The 16,287-nt window shown below is 46.5% G+C and overlaps 1 protein-coding gene and 1 pseudogene across 1 annotated transcript in view; one reads left to right on the top strand and one right to left on the bottom strand.

Moving 5' to 3' along the window:
- The window catches only part of DEX1 (defective in exine formation protein (DEX1)), an 82,518-nt gene that overhangs the window by 28,754 nt on the left and 37,477 nt on the right, over positions 1–16,287 (top strand). The window contains exons 3-7 of the mRNA XM_086780651.1: positions 2,238–2,348; positions 2,534–2,616; positions 2,702–2,819; positions 2,910–3,070; positions 3,325–3,938. Coding sequence (XP_086636777.1) covers positions 2,238–2,348; positions 2,534–2,616; positions 2,702–2,819; positions 2,910–3,070; positions 3,325–3,938 — 1,087 coding nt within the window. The remainder of the gene's footprint in view (positions 1–2,237; positions 2,349–2,533; positions 2,617–2,701; positions 2,820–2,909; positions 3,071–3,324; positions 3,939–16,287) is intronic.
- On the bottom strand, positions 6,338–7,175 carry LOC147640448 (uncharacterized; annotated as a pseudogene).

Here is a 16,287-nt window from a genome sequence, read left to right as displayed (position 1 = left end):
TTGATGATCATTTTTAGAAATGGAAATTTATGTTTCTTGGAGCTCATGGCTTCTCTCTTGGCTTGTGGAAGGCTATTTCCATTCTCTTGGTGAGAGACTAAACACACTTAGGCATCATGTTTACATGGTGATTACTCATATTTTTCATGCATTACATCCCTTCATTCCAACGACCCATAAAATGAGAAAAATACATAAATGCCAAATAAAGGTTCAGTTCCCTAATCAATGAGATGCACTATATTCTAACAATATGGAGACCCAAGGAGGAGAGCTTCTACTGATTATTCGTCTTAGAGGTTGAGACAGAGGAGCATTAAATATGTCGCTGCCCAATATACTATGAGATCTGCCAGAGGTTTCAGTGTTTGTTCCGTGAGGGATTTGGCCCACTCTCCAGGATCATTGACTTCCCATACTAGCATAATCGACATGGGAGAAGAGAAGCATGCGCTTGTAACTCTAGTAGATGATGGTCATTACAGGGAATGTATCACTGTATGCATCTCTAACTAGAGTTTACACATATGGTATCATCATTGGTATCATGGTCTGTTTCGGGCCTCCAAGGATGTTAATAAGGATCACTCTCTCTCTCTCTCTCTCTCTCTCTCTTTGACGATACATGTATGTAGTACTGAGGTAGTGTTACAGGACTGAGTATTTTACCTCTTGATCTTAAGCATTGTAATTATGTTTTGAGCATGTTTAACATTCACTAATCATGTTTTGATCTGTGTATGCATATGTAAGTTTGTACACATGTGAGGATACAGATACATGTTTAGTGTGTGTGTGAGTACATGTTTGTTCATGCCCATTTGTATGTACATATGCATGTTTCTCTTACCTTGATGCAGGAGCAGCAGCTAAGGCACCTTGTGGGACAGCCCAGTCAGCAGTTGACACGTGGCCTAGTCAGTAGCTGACACGTGGCCCAGCCACGTGGCACATGTACAGGTGCTTGGGTGATTGGGTGCTTTTGAGATTTGAGAAGGCTAGACTCAGGAAAATGAAGGGTAAACAGAGCTTATATTCTAAATTGAGTATGCGGTACTATGGGTCTTTTCAGGTGATTGAGCAGATGAGTGATGTTTCCTATCGTCTTCAGTTACCGGATCTTTGGAAGATTCATAATGCATCCCAAAACGCAGCATGGATTTTTATTTTTATTTTTAAAAAGCTAAGCACCATGCATTTTTATTATTAAAAAAAAAGAAAAAAAGAAAGAACTCGGGAAAAAGCCTCTCTAGTAGATTTTTTTAAGGGGGAAAAGCATAGCTTTTTTCCCCAAACTTGTATAAATAGAGGCCAAGGCTCTTGTATTCGAATAACACATGTTGGGTGAAAGCTTGAAGGAGATCTCCTCCTCGTGGATCAAGGAGGAATCTTCTCGGGAGTTGTGCAAGGGCTACGCCGACTTTGAATTATAAATAAATACCTACGGGGACACCATGCTTTGGGACCAATTGGTCTTTTCTGCAAGAGCACTCTAGCTCCACTTAAATATTTTCTTTTTCTTCCAAATTTATTATTCTAGTCCATAAAGTGATTAAAGTGTGATTAAGTGTGTTCACCGCCCGTCAAGTTTCTAAAGCCCGGTTTCAGGTAGCACGCTGAGAGACAGGCCCAGTCTCGACAAGACACCTCTCAAAGAGCCATCATAGATTTTTTCGTGGTATAGGCATCCATATTAGAGTCCACCACCCAGATGAGTGCCTTGCTTTGACATCAGAGCCCACCACCCATACCCGAAGGTCGGCTTTGCACCCGACAGGAGTCCTCAGTGACCGAGCTCGATCTATCCTGCAAGCCAGACACCCTCATCTAGAGCACCATGATCCTCCTATTAACAGAGACAGATCCACGAGATTCTCGGTCGATATGACATGCTCCCATCACAGAGGTCTGATATTCTGTCTACTAGCTGATCACGGCATATCTTTCTCTACACAGGATCATTTGCTGATTACATGTACATACACTAGTGTTAGATGTTTTCTTTTTACCTTTTTTTTCAGTTTTCCATGGCTTGGTATATCTATGGTATCATTGTATTACTTTTGGTCTCATAGACCCTTGGGGTCTTTCATAAATGTTAATATTACATTCTTCGCCCCCCCCCCCCCCCCCCCCCCCCCCCCCCCCTTTCCCCTTTTTCCTCCCCTCTTGTTTTTTGGGTACATTGGTGCAAATTGTTTCCATTTATAGAGGATACTCTACACTTTTGATTACAGTGATGAAGCAGCATTGACGAATACACAGTGTCCTCAGCACGTCGAATTACGGTGGCAGACGGAAGTGAGCTCCAGCATATATGCCACTCCTTTGGTGGCAGACATAAATAGGTATTCTTATGTTGAAAATGGTAATGCTCTCTTTTTTGTACGTGCCTAAATACACCAATCAAGGGTTGACATCAAATAAATTATAATTTAATATTATATTTGCAAGCACAACATGAGCAATGCTTTGTACAATGAAAGCTGCACAATTTGATTGAATGCTAACCCTCAAATGAATTGTTTTGTAGTGATGGCAAATTGGAGGTGGTTGTTCCTTCCTTTGTGCACAACATAGAGGTTCTTGATGGATCAGACGGGGAAAAGTTGCCAGGTACAAATCTCTTTGTTGTGTCCAATTTTTATGTTCAAAGTTGTTCAAGGATTCAAGTCTCACAAGGCACCTTTGGATATTGCAGGTTGGCCAGCATCTCACCAATCCATTGTTCATTCAAGCCCTTTAATGTATGATATCGACAAGGATGGTGTTCGGGAAATCACATTGGCAACATACCATGGAGAAGTCTTGTTCTTTAGGTGCATTACTTGACCAGAGTAATTGTTTGTTTTGAACTGAAAGATGATGAAATATTTGAAGCTTAAGTGAAAGTTCATGTTTTTGTGAAGGCCCTCAGGTTATTTAATGACAGAGAAGCTGGTTCTCCCAAGGGAACGCATTCGGAAAGATTGGTATGTGGGTTTAGAGAAAGATCATGCAGACCGATCGCATCCTGATGTTAAGGATGAGAGTCTCATTGCTGAAAGTCGAAGCCGGTCCACTTCTAGTGGTATTTTTTTTGAATTCTTTTGTTGGGTTTTTGAAGATGATAAGATGTCTCTGCCCTGCTTGGTTCTCAAAGTAGTGGTTTTGTAATACTGTATCCTGGACAAATTTTTCTCCATATGCTGTGCATGTCCTCATAGCTACAGATTTCAATGGATTGAGATGAAGATAGGGGGAGAGTTGAAGCGCTTTGTGCCCAAGTGGTCATGGTTATTGTAAGTGCATTTTTGACTGAACCCAGTTTCTTCTTTACTACAGATCATGCTAAATCAATTCCAACAAGTGTTAACGAGACTGCTCTCAAGGCGGCTGCTGATACTGATAAAGCTGATGGTGGTGCCTCACTTCAAAGTGAGGAGTCAACCATGAGCAAGGAAGTAGTCAACAAAACAGAAGGTCAAGAACCTGTAAATGCTGCAAAAAAGCCAGAAAACACACCAACAAGAAACTTAGCCGATGCAAAGGTCGATGAAGAAGTGAAACAAGTTGAAGTATTAGGCATGGGATTGGAAATGGCTGCTGCTTCTCTGAACAAGTCTCTGAATTTGGGCGTATCATCTGTGCATGGGGCACAAAGGCGGCGGCTTTTTGAAGATACAGGAAACTCGCAAACAGATGCTAAAGCAGGCGAAAGTGAAAAAACTCCCACTGTTGAAAATGACCAGGAAACCTTAGAAGATGCAGCTGATGCTTCATTTGATGTTTTTCGTGATGAGGAGGAGAACATGGAGGATGGATTGACAGAGGAGTATCAATATGATTATGATGATTATGTGGATGAGACGATGTGGGGTGATGAGAACTGGAAAGAAGCTCAGCATGAAAAGGAAGAGGATTACATCAACATAGATGCGCATATCTTGTGTACTCCTGTAAGTGTTGTGCCTTCCACCCAGAACTTTTTAATCTTGAGCATTACAATGTCGTTTAAGAGAAATGCACGCATGCAAAAAAGAAAGAAAGAGAAATAAATTATATCAAACGTCTACAACAGACCAAAAGCATCTTTGAGACTAAGAATGAGTACATATGATCCATGAATAACTGGATGTGAGAAACATGAAAAAAGAATCATCTACCAGATAGAAACTGGCTCGCATAATCGGTGGACACGTGTATTATACAGCCTAGTTGCATGACAACTCCGTTTACATTGATAAAAACACGTTTTTGCGTTTTTATGACATTTTCACGTTTGCATGACGTTTTTCCTGTACCAAATCATGATGGCTTAGAAACCTTAAACGTTTACAAACGCCCATTGGCAAGCCGTTTTCATACTGTGATCGTAAGATTGAGCTCATTTGAGGTATGGTTTTGTTTATGTGACATTTTTGATGGCGTGGTGTGGCGTTTTCATATGTTACATTTAGAAAAAAAGTCAGGTTTCATGTTGATGTAGCATTTTTATCCATTTACATTTACAAAAAAGAACCATTTTCATGTGATTGCATTGGCTGCCGTTGCGTTTATGTTTTTACGTTTTGATAATTATGGTATACAATGAAGAGAGTCAAAGGTTACCATGTCAACCTCCTCTTGAGTAGCGTACACTGTAAAGTGCAGCAATGTCTACCTGCTGTGGTGGTACATTTTCATGGCATCTGAGGACATCTTGCATTTGCAAGTGGTGGGTCTAAATCTTTGGGTATGGTGACATCTTGCTCTTTGAAAAGGCTACACCCTCTCTGGTGACTCTCCGGATGCGTGGCACCAGGGGGTTTGTCACATGCACGCTTGTGCCATTGCTAATCTTCGGCATTAACAGCATTAATCCCTGATTAAGTCAGCATTTAGCATCAGTAGCATCATCTTCGTGCCAAAGATTTGCCATGGCATGAGCGTGCACGTGACAGGGTTGCAGGCTTGGCTGCGATGTTCGCTTCCCCCTAGTCTACGTAAGTTTGGGTGTTGATCCCTATGGTCACCTTGTGGGGCCCAAAAAGTTTGTAATAGAGGTCTGAGAGGTGTCGTGCTGATCCCTGATGACGGTGAAACTCCATCATCAAGTACAAGCCCAAACATCTATAGTTCATCACCTGTGAGAGGGGGCCAAAATCATGTGTGTGTGAGAGAAAGAAAGAAAGAAAGAAAGCTTTATTAACGTCTACTAGAGGCCGAAGTCGGCCTATGAGACAAAACAATATACAACTGTCACTATCCTTTGGGTATTCAGATAATAGAAAAAGGTACAAGGTACAAAGCTGAAAAGCTAAGGATCGATGGGAGAGTGGACCTTCAAAACTGACAAGGGATGGATGGAGCTCTATCACTAGGGGCTCAATGTGCAGTACTGTATGCATCGGGTATACAGTCATGCTATGCAAATCTAGCTAGCTCCATCCAGTACCATACTGGGGATGTAGGATGGTGTACATCAGTGGAGCTCGCCAGTGACAGCAAGAGGTAGGTGTGATCCACACCAATAGGACAGGGGGGGATGGTGAAAGATGTCACTGCTTGTGTGGTCACCATGGACCCCATGATGTAGTCCACTGTGCTACCCCCCCTGATTGTTGAAAGCATGTCAGTGCTCTTGAATCCTGCCACTGTCTCATCCCGTTATAAATAACGAGATGGTGTCGGGCTCCCAACTCAAGTAAGTGATGACCATATCTGGTGTTATCTGGCCCCATGTCCTCTAACACCCTACAAGCTCCCGTGTCCTCCACCTCTAGTGTGTGCATCACCTCGGAGCGCTCGAAATCATAAATGTCACACTGTTGGCTTTGTGTCCGTGCATTGAAGTCCCTCATAAGGAGGACTTCCCCCAGGTTGGAGTAGTGTATGATCTCATCTGAAAGGGCTGCATATGGTGACTCTCCCAAGGGCCCTGTGTTCTCCTTCTCTCTACTCTCCTCCTCTGCTGTCATGGCATATCTTGATCCTCTAGGAGAGAAGTAGCATAGAGCAATGTATAACACCCTGTTTACCAAGAGCTGCAGTCTGATCCACATGTATCTAGCCTCCTGGTCACCCGTAGGTGCTCATGTAGCTCTTGCCTGAAGAGTACCGCTATACCTCCAGATCCTCTCGATGTGCTCTGTCGTGTGGTCCCCCTATGTGTAGACTCCCACTGATAACCCTCTACTTTGGGTAGCCCCCTCTCTGGGCTCTAGTGTGTCTCTGTAAGTAGTATGATGTCCCGTCCCTCCATGACCTCCTCCATCCTCCCAGGATGTGTCCAAAGTGCTCCATTGCAGTTCCAAACTGCTATGTGTATCTGTGAATCTGGATCCTCCATAGCCGATGTCCCATAGGCCGCCTGGCGCTAATCGGTGGCCTTGCCATCGATGCTGACACGGCCATTGCGATAGAATACTCTTGCCCTCTTTCTGGGCCTGTAGGACTCTCAGCATGCATGTTTTCCTGTGTTCTATCTGCATCCTCGTAAGGTCATCATCCAAATAGATGGGATCTCCCTGTAATCCTCGTAGAATCACCCTCTTCCTCATGAAGGTGGCCCTCTCCATCTCTCCTGCAAACTGTAGGATGAGGGCTCGCTTGCGTGTTGAGTCTTTCTCGGATCTCCATGCTTTGGTGAAGGGGAGAGGGTCCTCTTCCCTGTAGCCGAGCTTCATGCATAGAAGCTTTCCATCTTTCTCGGGAGTGGAGTCCGGTGTCTCGGCTCTACCTGTGAGTCGAATGTTGAGGCGGCGGGGTTGCCTCATCTTCTCCTCTTCAATGGTGCTGTGAATGATTTGGTGTTCTTCCCTTTGAGTCTCCTCTCTCACTTCTTTACGGATGTTCTTCTTCACCACTTCAACCCATCCTGATTGCTTGGCTTCGAGTTTCCCCTCCATGTCCTTAGTGATCTCCTTGGAGATCTCTTCTTTGATGGCCGTGAGAGTGTTGTCATTGATCTCCCCTTCTTCCTTCTCGGTGTTCTTGACGGCTACCAGTTCCACTTTCAATGCACTCACCTCCTCCTCGAGTGCCGTGTTCTCTTGTTCAAGTTCCATGACCCGTACTTCGAGGGCCATGATGTGCCGGTGTAATTTGTTCTCCACCTCATTGAGATTGGAATCGGATGTCTTCTTGTTCTCCTTGATTAGTGCCTTCATTGCCGTCTCGAGGGCCTCGAGCTTCGCTTGGAGACTGGGAGCCATTCCTCGAGATTACTCTGCAGCGCTTCCCATAGGCAGAGAGGAGCGAGAGAGGGAGCGCAGTAGAGAGAGAGAGAGAGAGAGAAAGAAAGAAAGAAAGATTTTATTAACGTCTTCCAAAAGACCGAACTCGGTCTATGAGACAAATCAGTGTACCTGTGTGGGGTATCCTTTGTCATCCCAACAAAATGAAAAAGTACTGAACTAAAAAGCTGAATCTGGGTGTGCAATAAGTGCAATGAGTGGGGGAGGGGATGGAGCTCTACTACTAGGAGTGCAAAGCTATATGCATGGAGTATACAATCATGATCTGCAACCTAGCTAGCTCCATCCTGTACCATACTGGGGGAGGGGATGGAGCTCTACTACTAGGAGAATGCAAAGCTATATGCATGGAGTGTACTTGTGTGGGGTATCCTCTGTCATCCCAACAAAATGAAAAAGTACTGAACTAAAAAGCTGAATCTGGGTGTGCAATAAGTGCAATGAGTGGGGGAGGGGATGGAGCTCTACTACTAGGAGAATGCAAAGCTATATGCATGGAGTATACAATCATGATATGCAACCTAGCTAGCTCCATCCTGAACCATACTCTCACGGCCATCAAAGAAGGGGAGATCAATGACAACACTCTCACGGCCATCAAAGAAGAGATCTCCAAGGAGATCACAAAGGACATGGAGGGAAAGCTCGAAGCCAAGCAGTCAGGATGGGTTGAGGTGGTGAAGAAGAACATCCGTAAAGAAGTGAGGGAGGAGACTCAAAGGGAAGAACACCAAATCATTCACACCACCATTGAGGAGGAGAAGATGAGGCATGCCCGCCGCCTCAACATTCGAGTCACAGGTATAGCCGAGACACCCGACTCCACCCCCGAGAAAGATGGACAGCTTCTGTGCATGAAGCTCGGCTACAAGGAAGAGCACCCTCTCCCCTTCACCAAAGCATGGAGAGCCGGGAAAGACTCAACACGCAAGTGAGCCCTCATCCTACAGTTTGCAGGAGAGACGGAGAGGGTCACCTTCATGAGGAAGAGGGTCATACTACGGGGTTTAGAGGGAGCTCCTATTTTCTTGGATGATGATCTTACGAGGATGCAGCTTGAGCATAGGAGAACTTGCATGCCACGAGTCTTACACGCGAGGAGAGAAGGCAAGAAGGCCTTCTATCGAGATGGTCGGGTTTTCATTGATGGCCGGCCCATGGATTAGCGGTTTGGGGCCTATGGGACACAGACCAGGCCACTGACAGAGATACACATGGCAGTATGGAACTGTAATGGTTCACTATGGGTGTAGCTTGGACGACGGGAGCATGTTATGGTGGGGAGAGACATCATACTTCTGACAGAGACACATCAGAGCCCAGAGAGAGGGCTACCTTGAGTAGAGGGATTCCAGTGGGAGTCAGCATACAGGAGGACCACACGCCAGGGTACCTCGAGAGGGTCGGGGGGAGTAGCAGTCCTATTCAGACGGGAGCTACAGGGGAGACTGAGAGTGGTAGCACATGATCCAGAGGCCATATACATGTGGATCAGCTTACAGCTCTCACAGGACAGGGTTATATACATAGCTTTATGTTACTTTTCTCCATCAGGATCCTCCTATGTCATTACAGAGGACATGCCACAGGAGGAGGAGACAGGAGCCTCGCCATACACTTGTCTGTCAGAGGAGATTATGCATTATTCTACACTAGGGGAAGTATTTCTTACGGGCGACTTCAATGCCCACACACAGAGCAGACAGTGTGAGGTGTATGACTATGATGACATGGAGATCCTCCACCCTGTGGATCCAGAGGAGATAGGGGCTAGTCGGGCATCAGAGGATACTGGACCAGACAGAGGACATTATGGGGACCACTTACTAGAGTTGGGAGCCAGGCATCGTCTCGTTATTTATAACGGGATGCTACAGTGGCCGGGATCAGGAGGGCTGACATGCTTCCCACATGGGGGTCATACACAGACCGGAGGCACGGTGGTAGACTACATTATGGGGTCTTTGGAGGCATCACAGCTTGTCACCTCATTCTCCATTCCACCTCATCCTATTGGGGCAGATCATACATACTTGGCATTTTCACTAGCCGGATCACCAGTATCATCAGCCCCCCACATACCGACGCCACACACTACCATCTACTTCACACATGACATGGCAGACATATACACTGGCAGAGTAGAGTATGGGCTCCTACTCATGGATCCCCTGGCACCTATGGATACCATCACAGCCCAGCTGGCATCACTCCTACACACGGTTGCATTACAGAGCTTCCCACATCGTGTACACTTAGGAGAGCCTGCGAGACTTGGGACTATGCCCCAGAATAGATGGTATGATGACGAGTGCAGAGCCCTATACTCACGGCTCCGCATATAGAGAGCCTTGGGAGCCATCACAGAGCAGGAGTCGAGGAGAGAGATGAGGAGACTTACTCGCCGCAAAAGGCGGGCCTTCGCAGAGATACAGGAGCTAGAGATCTTTCATTTCTTCATGAGTAGAGATAGTCCTGTCTCATGGCGGCACTTCAGAGAGCCCCGGACCCCGACACCTATTGCAGACCCACAGACATGGCACACATATGCAGAGGGCCTATACCATGCCCCACAGCAGCCACCTATACCTCAGCCCGACCTACCACAGCTAGCTTCTTTACCCACTCGATGGTACAGGAAGCTATCCGCCGCCTACAGCATGGATGGGCCGCCGACCATATGGGCCTGCAGGGTGAGCATCTCATATATGCAGTAGATTCTTTAGCTCCTTTTCTTGCACACCTGTTTAATAGGGCACTAGCAGAGGGTTTGCCTGCGGAGTGGACGATGCACACCATTGTGCCGATTCACAAAACAGGGGATATGCTCGATCCGAGCAACTACAGGACGGTTATGGTTGGCCACGTGCTGGCCAAACTCTATGGTGCAGTGCTGGAGCAAGAGCTTAGCTTATATGCTGAGCGAGCAGGTTTACGCTCATCAGGGCAGGCAGGCTTCAGGAGAGCTTTCTCTACCATTGACCATGTATTCACTTTGAGATGTATGATTGATCGGGCCAGAGTGAGGAAGAGAAAGCTCTATTGCTGCTTTGTGGATTTCTGCAAGGCATTTGACACAGTACCACGAGAGAGGCTCTTTCAGCGCCTGCAGTCTCTTGGCATACCAGCAGATATGACATGGGGCATCTATGCATTATATGAGCAGGTTTTTGGGCGAGTCAGATGTCAGGAGGTAGTCCGAGATTATTGCTAGCACCATTGGTGTGAAGCAAGGATGCCCACTTTCCCCCACGCTATTTGGGTTATACTTTGATGAGGTGGCTGACTTCATTACACGGGGAGGCGGAGATGGAGTTGATTTTGCAGGTACCTCAGTACATATTATGCTCTATGCTGATGATATTGTATTAGTGTCTGAGTCTCCAGGTGGTCTACAGCAGCATCGACATGCACTCGATGATTTCTGCACACAGAGGGGTCTTACTGTGAACCTTGGGAAAACCAAGGTTATGGTCCTTCATACATCGAGATAGGGCAGGAGTCAGCTGACATTCACTCTCGCAGGATGCCAGGTGGAGGTGGTGACATCATACGTGTACCTAGGGGTTACCTTCTCTGCAGCAGCCACACGCTTCACCATGGGCTCAGCAGCCAGAGCTAGATTGACACGGGGATATGCAACATTGGCTATGCTAGAGAGACAGTGCCACCAGGCGCATTTTTAGGAGCCCCGGACGAAGGGGTGGCTATTTGACACATTAGTCACACCGGCATTGATGTATGGAGCAGCGGTATGGGCGCCAGGCCTTGCTACCCATTGGTGGACACAGATAGAGAGACCACAGGCCCTCATGATGGCACGCATGATACGCAGCAAACCGTCAGTGCCTCATGACATTATCCGAGCAGAGTTTGCTGCGCCTCCTATGATGGTAGAGGCCATATTTCAGACTATATGCCTGCTAGACAGATTCAGGGAGATGCCACAGGACAGATTGTCATACAGAGCTTTTGAGGCATCTAGACAGCTGGCTGAGGCAGGAGACAGAGGATCATGGTATGCACAGGTCACACATTGGTTCTCACAGCATGGCCTAGACATGGATCATCTACCACCATTCCAGTATGACAGCGATGCACCACATATCCGTCTCTCTCATAGTGAGAGGAACAGAGTATTGAGACAGGATCTATGGCAGCTCTATACACGAGAGACATGGATGTCGCCTACACAGTCTCTTCCACCGAAGATGCTATACTACAGAGATCACTTCATGAGTATCACTGATGATGGATTTATAGAGAGGCCTAGATACATGGAGGGCTTTTTACCACACGGCTCCCGAGTGGCTATTGGTCAGCTCAGAGTTTCATCACACCGATTGGAGATTGAGACTGGTAGAGCAGCACGGATCCCCCAAGAGGAGAGGGTATGCAGATTGTGTAGAGAGGAGGTGGAGAGTGAGGAGCATTATGTATGCAGATGCAGAGCATATACAGCCATCAGAGAGAGAGATCCCATTTTGTTCAGAGAGCCACATTCCCTACGCCAGATCTTTGAGACAGTAGACCAGCGCATACTGGGGAGATACATTCTAGACATACAGCGCCACAGAGAGACATTATTACAGGCTTAGATAGCTCCAGAGGGGGGGCGACAGACACAGATTACTACATTTTTTCAGAGATCCATCCCCCTCCCAGCCCCTACACGGCAGGGAATTACTCTCCAGAGAGCTGAGACACTTAGAGCCCACAGGAGACAGAGGACACCTGGCTTTCGGACACCACGCCTATACCAGAGAGAGATGACAGAGATCAGAGCTCAGTTTCACAGAGAGGGTGTGGAGCGACTGGCTCGCTTCAGAGCACACCCAGGCATGTTCTTCAGGGAGCTGTGGACACCCCCTTCACTGATGTATACCATTTTATACCCCCAGTATGGTACAGGATGGAGCTAGCTAGGTTGCATATCACGATTGTATACTCCATGCATATAGCTTTGCATTCTCCTAGTAGTAGAGCTCCATCCCCTGCACACCCAGATTCAGCTTTTTTTGTTCAGTACTTTTTCATTTTGTTGGGATGACAGAGGATACCCCATACAGGTACTCCGATTTGTCTCATAGGCCGAGTTCGGTCTTTTGGAAGACGTTAATAAAATCTTTCTTTCTTTCTTTCTTTCTCACTGGAGTGATACAAAACTGTCCATGGAAACTCATCATGAAAACCTAAGAACATAAAAACATGGGAGCAACATCAGCTCCGAGTAGATGGTATACCACTCTCCAAAATGTCAAGCACGGGGTTGACAAGTATGGCCGAGAGGTCACCCTTAGCTATGTCACGTGGAAAGGTAGCTCGATGGCGGTGGAGCATGTCCTGGATTTGGAGCTGATGAGGTGATCGTGGCCGGGGGGGGGGGGGGGGGGGGTCGAGGGAGTCGGACACACTGGAGTGCAGAGGCTCGGTCCGAGGTAACTCCTCTCGGGCGAGGTAGGCCCGTAGCAGCTCGTGGAGGGTCCACAAGATCCAATATGTCGGTTTCCTCCACCTCCTGGGTCCGGAAGAAACTGGTGATGAGTACTTCTGGCAATGGAGGACAGGCCAGCACAGCGCGAGCAGGGCAGCGCCAGGCGTAGCACAGCAAGGGTGCGTAGCGCGAGCAGGGCAACTCGAGTGGGTGGGTACGAATAGGCGCAGCACAGCGCGAACAGGGCAGCGCCTGGGGCAGCACAGCAAGGGTGTGCAGCACGAACACAGAGAGACCACCAGCGCGTAGCGCGAGTAGGGAGGGGGGCTTGCGTGACGTTACGCCATATATATATATATATATATATATATATATATATATATATATATATATATATATGTATGTATGTATGTATGTATGTATGTATGTATGTATGTATGTATATCTATATGTATGTCTATATGTACATACATATAGATATACATATATACATATATATATACATACATATATATATACATACATATATATACATATACATATATATATACATATACATATATATATACATATACATATATATATATATATATATATATATATATATATATATATATATATATATATATATACATATACATACATACATACTATATATATATATATATAGAGAGAGAGAGAGAGAGAGAGAGAGAGAGAGAGAGAGAGAGAGAGAGAGAGAGATTGTATTAACGTCTCTCTCAGGCCAAAGAGAACTGGCCTATGAGACAAAACCATGTACAATGTATGTGGTATCTCTGAGTATCAGATGGTGCTCAGTGCACAATACAACAACTGGAAAAAAACTGAAAGAAAACTGTTAGTGTGAGGTCGGGATGTATGTACATATATAAGGATGGAGCACTACTGGGGTAAATGCACAACTATAGGGCAGGGTGATACAACGATGCTCAATGCAGGCATGCTCCTAGTCAGTTCCATCCTGTAGTAGGGGGGGGTGTAATATGTCATACATGTCAGCGCCAGTTGTAATGATATGCAAGATGGCCGCCAAATCAATGGGTCTTGGCTGTCCTCTCTCCTGTAGTTGCCTTTGGTGTCGTGCCTGAATGTCCCTGATCATATGTTGATGTTTGTGGGAAGGTCGGTATCCGCGCGCTCGTGGACGCCGCAATGCTCAAATCTCCTGTGCTCTCCTCAAAGTGACTCCTTGGCCCATCATTGTGGGATCTGGGATGGCTGTCCTCTGGAAGAAATTGGTCAGCTGAGTCTGTCGGATCTGGGCTCTCCTCTCTCCTGACGGGAGTAACTGCTCTTTGTGTCTGTATATCTCTAGTAAGAAGCGCCCAAGTACTCATTGGTCTGATATCTGCAGGATGTACTGAAAAGATGTGTCAGCTCCTCTGAAGAGAGTAGGGTAGGTGGCTCTGATCCCATCATAATAGGGACATCTGCATACAAAGTGTGACTCACTCTCCACATCCTCTCTGCATAATCTGCATAATCTCTCCTCCCGTGGGATGCGGGCTGCTCGTCCAGCCTCAATCTCCAAGGGGTGTGATGAAACCCGGAGCTGTCCAATCACTACTCTCAGAGCATGTGGAAGATATAGATCCATGTAGTGCGGTCTCTGAATGAAACCATCATAAGTCAGCATCAAGAAATGATCTTTGTAGTATGCCATCTTCGTACGAAGAGGCTGTGATGGTGTCACCCATGTGCGCATGATATGTCTCTGAATCAGCTCCTGCCTGATGACTCTATTCCTCTCAGTGTGTGAGAGGGAGAGGTATGGGGCATGTAGATCATATTGGGTAGGTGGTAATCGGTCCATATCATACCCAGAACTCTGGAGCTATTGGACTACTTGTGTATACCATGAGTGACTGTCCCCTGACTCTGCAAGCTGCCTAGATGCCTCAAAAGCAATGCGCGGGGGTCGGTCCACCGGCATGTCACTGAGTCTGTGCAAGAAACATACTGTCTGAAAGAGTGCCTCCACTAGCATTCGTGGTGCAGCAAATGAAGGAGCTAAAGAAGCTCAGCTGAAACAATTAGGGTTTCATGTGGGAGACACACACAGAGAAGGGAGAGAGAGAGAGAGAGACGTGTGGGGATAAGTCAACTCACAAAGTATGAGTGTGTGACTCCCCTATCACACATGTATATTTGCTCTAGTACACATAGTGCACTTAGTACATTAAAAGTACTAAGTGTACTATGTACTATAAAACTTATGGGCTTGTACATACTATAAGGGTGGGCATAATGTCTTTACCCCAATAGCAAACTCTGCTCTCACAATGTCATGGGGATTGGATGGCTTGCTACGAACCATCCGGGATAGCAGTATGACCTGTGGGCGCTCTATCTGGCTCCATGTGGAGGCTGCCAAGCTTGGTGTCCAAACTGGGGATGTGTACATCAGGGCTGGGGTGACTAAAGTGTCAAAAAGCCACCCTTTTCTACGGGGCTCCTGGAAATGTGCCTGATGGCTCTGTCTCTCTAGCATAGCCAAGGCTGCATAGGCTCGGGTGAGTCGATCATGGGCTGCCTACGTCATAGAGAATCGCCTAGCTCTGTTGGTGAATGTAATCCCCAAATATACATAAGATGTAGAGACCTCTACTTGGCTGCCCTCAAACATAAAAACAGATCTCCTCATTTGCTGGCGATGTATGGAAGATCATAACCTTGGTTTTCCCAAGGTCACTGTGAGGTCTCTATCTTTGCAGAAAAGCTCTAGAGCCCCTAGATGCTGCTATAGTCCCTCCCGTGTCTCTGAAATCAGAATAATGTCATCAGCATATAGCATAATATGTACCTGTGTGTTCGAGATCTGCCCGCCGACTCCACCTCCTCGCTGAATATAGTCTGCTACCTCGTCGATGTATATCCCGAAGAGGGTGGGAGATAGTGGGCATTCTTGCTTCACACCAATGGTGCTAGCAAAGTCTGCAGACATTCCTCCTGGGCATCTGACCCTGGCTGCCACACGCTCATAAAGAGCATAAATTCCCCACATCATCTCTGTAGGTACTCCGAGTGTCATGAGTCTTTGAAAGAGCCTCTCTCGAGGAACCGTATCGAACGCTTTGCGGAAATCCACAAAGCAGCAATGTAAGCGTCGGCTCCTGGCCTGCTCAATCAGTATCCTGAGAGCGAAGACATGGTCAATGGTGGAGAAGCCTCGCCGAAAACCTGCCTGTCGTGGGGCTCGGAGACTGTGGGCCTCTGCATAGTGACTAAGCTCTGCCTCCAATACTGCCCCATATAATTTGGCCAATGTATGACCAACCATGATAGTCCTGTAGTTGGCTGGGTCCATACGGTCCCCAGCCTTATGTAAAGGCACTACAGTATGCATAGTCCATGTCTCAAGCAAACCCTCTGCTAGAGCTCTATTAAAGAGCCAGGCAATGAAAGGAGAGAGAAATGAAATGAAATGTTATATTAACGTCTTCAAAAGGCCATAATGACCTATGAGACCAAAAAGTTACATCATGGTGGATCTGATACAATGTCTGGATAAAAAACCAGAAAATGAAAAATAAAGATGATACTACTGGCACCTAGAAAATGAAACTGGAACTGGAAGGTAAACAGAAACCCTTATAGGGTGTGAATATAGTGAGG

This window comes from Cibotium barometz, chromosome 3, assembly GCF_041138505.1.
Source record: "Cibotium barometz isolate CiBa-2024 chromosome 3, ASM4113850v1, whole genome shotgun sequence".
In the NCBI taxonomy this organism is placed as follows: Eukaryota; Viridiplantae; Streptophyta; class Polypodiopsida; order Cyatheales; family Cibotiaceae; genus Cibotium; species Cibotium barometz.
This window is presented reverse-complemented; position numbering and strand designations above follow the sequence as displayed.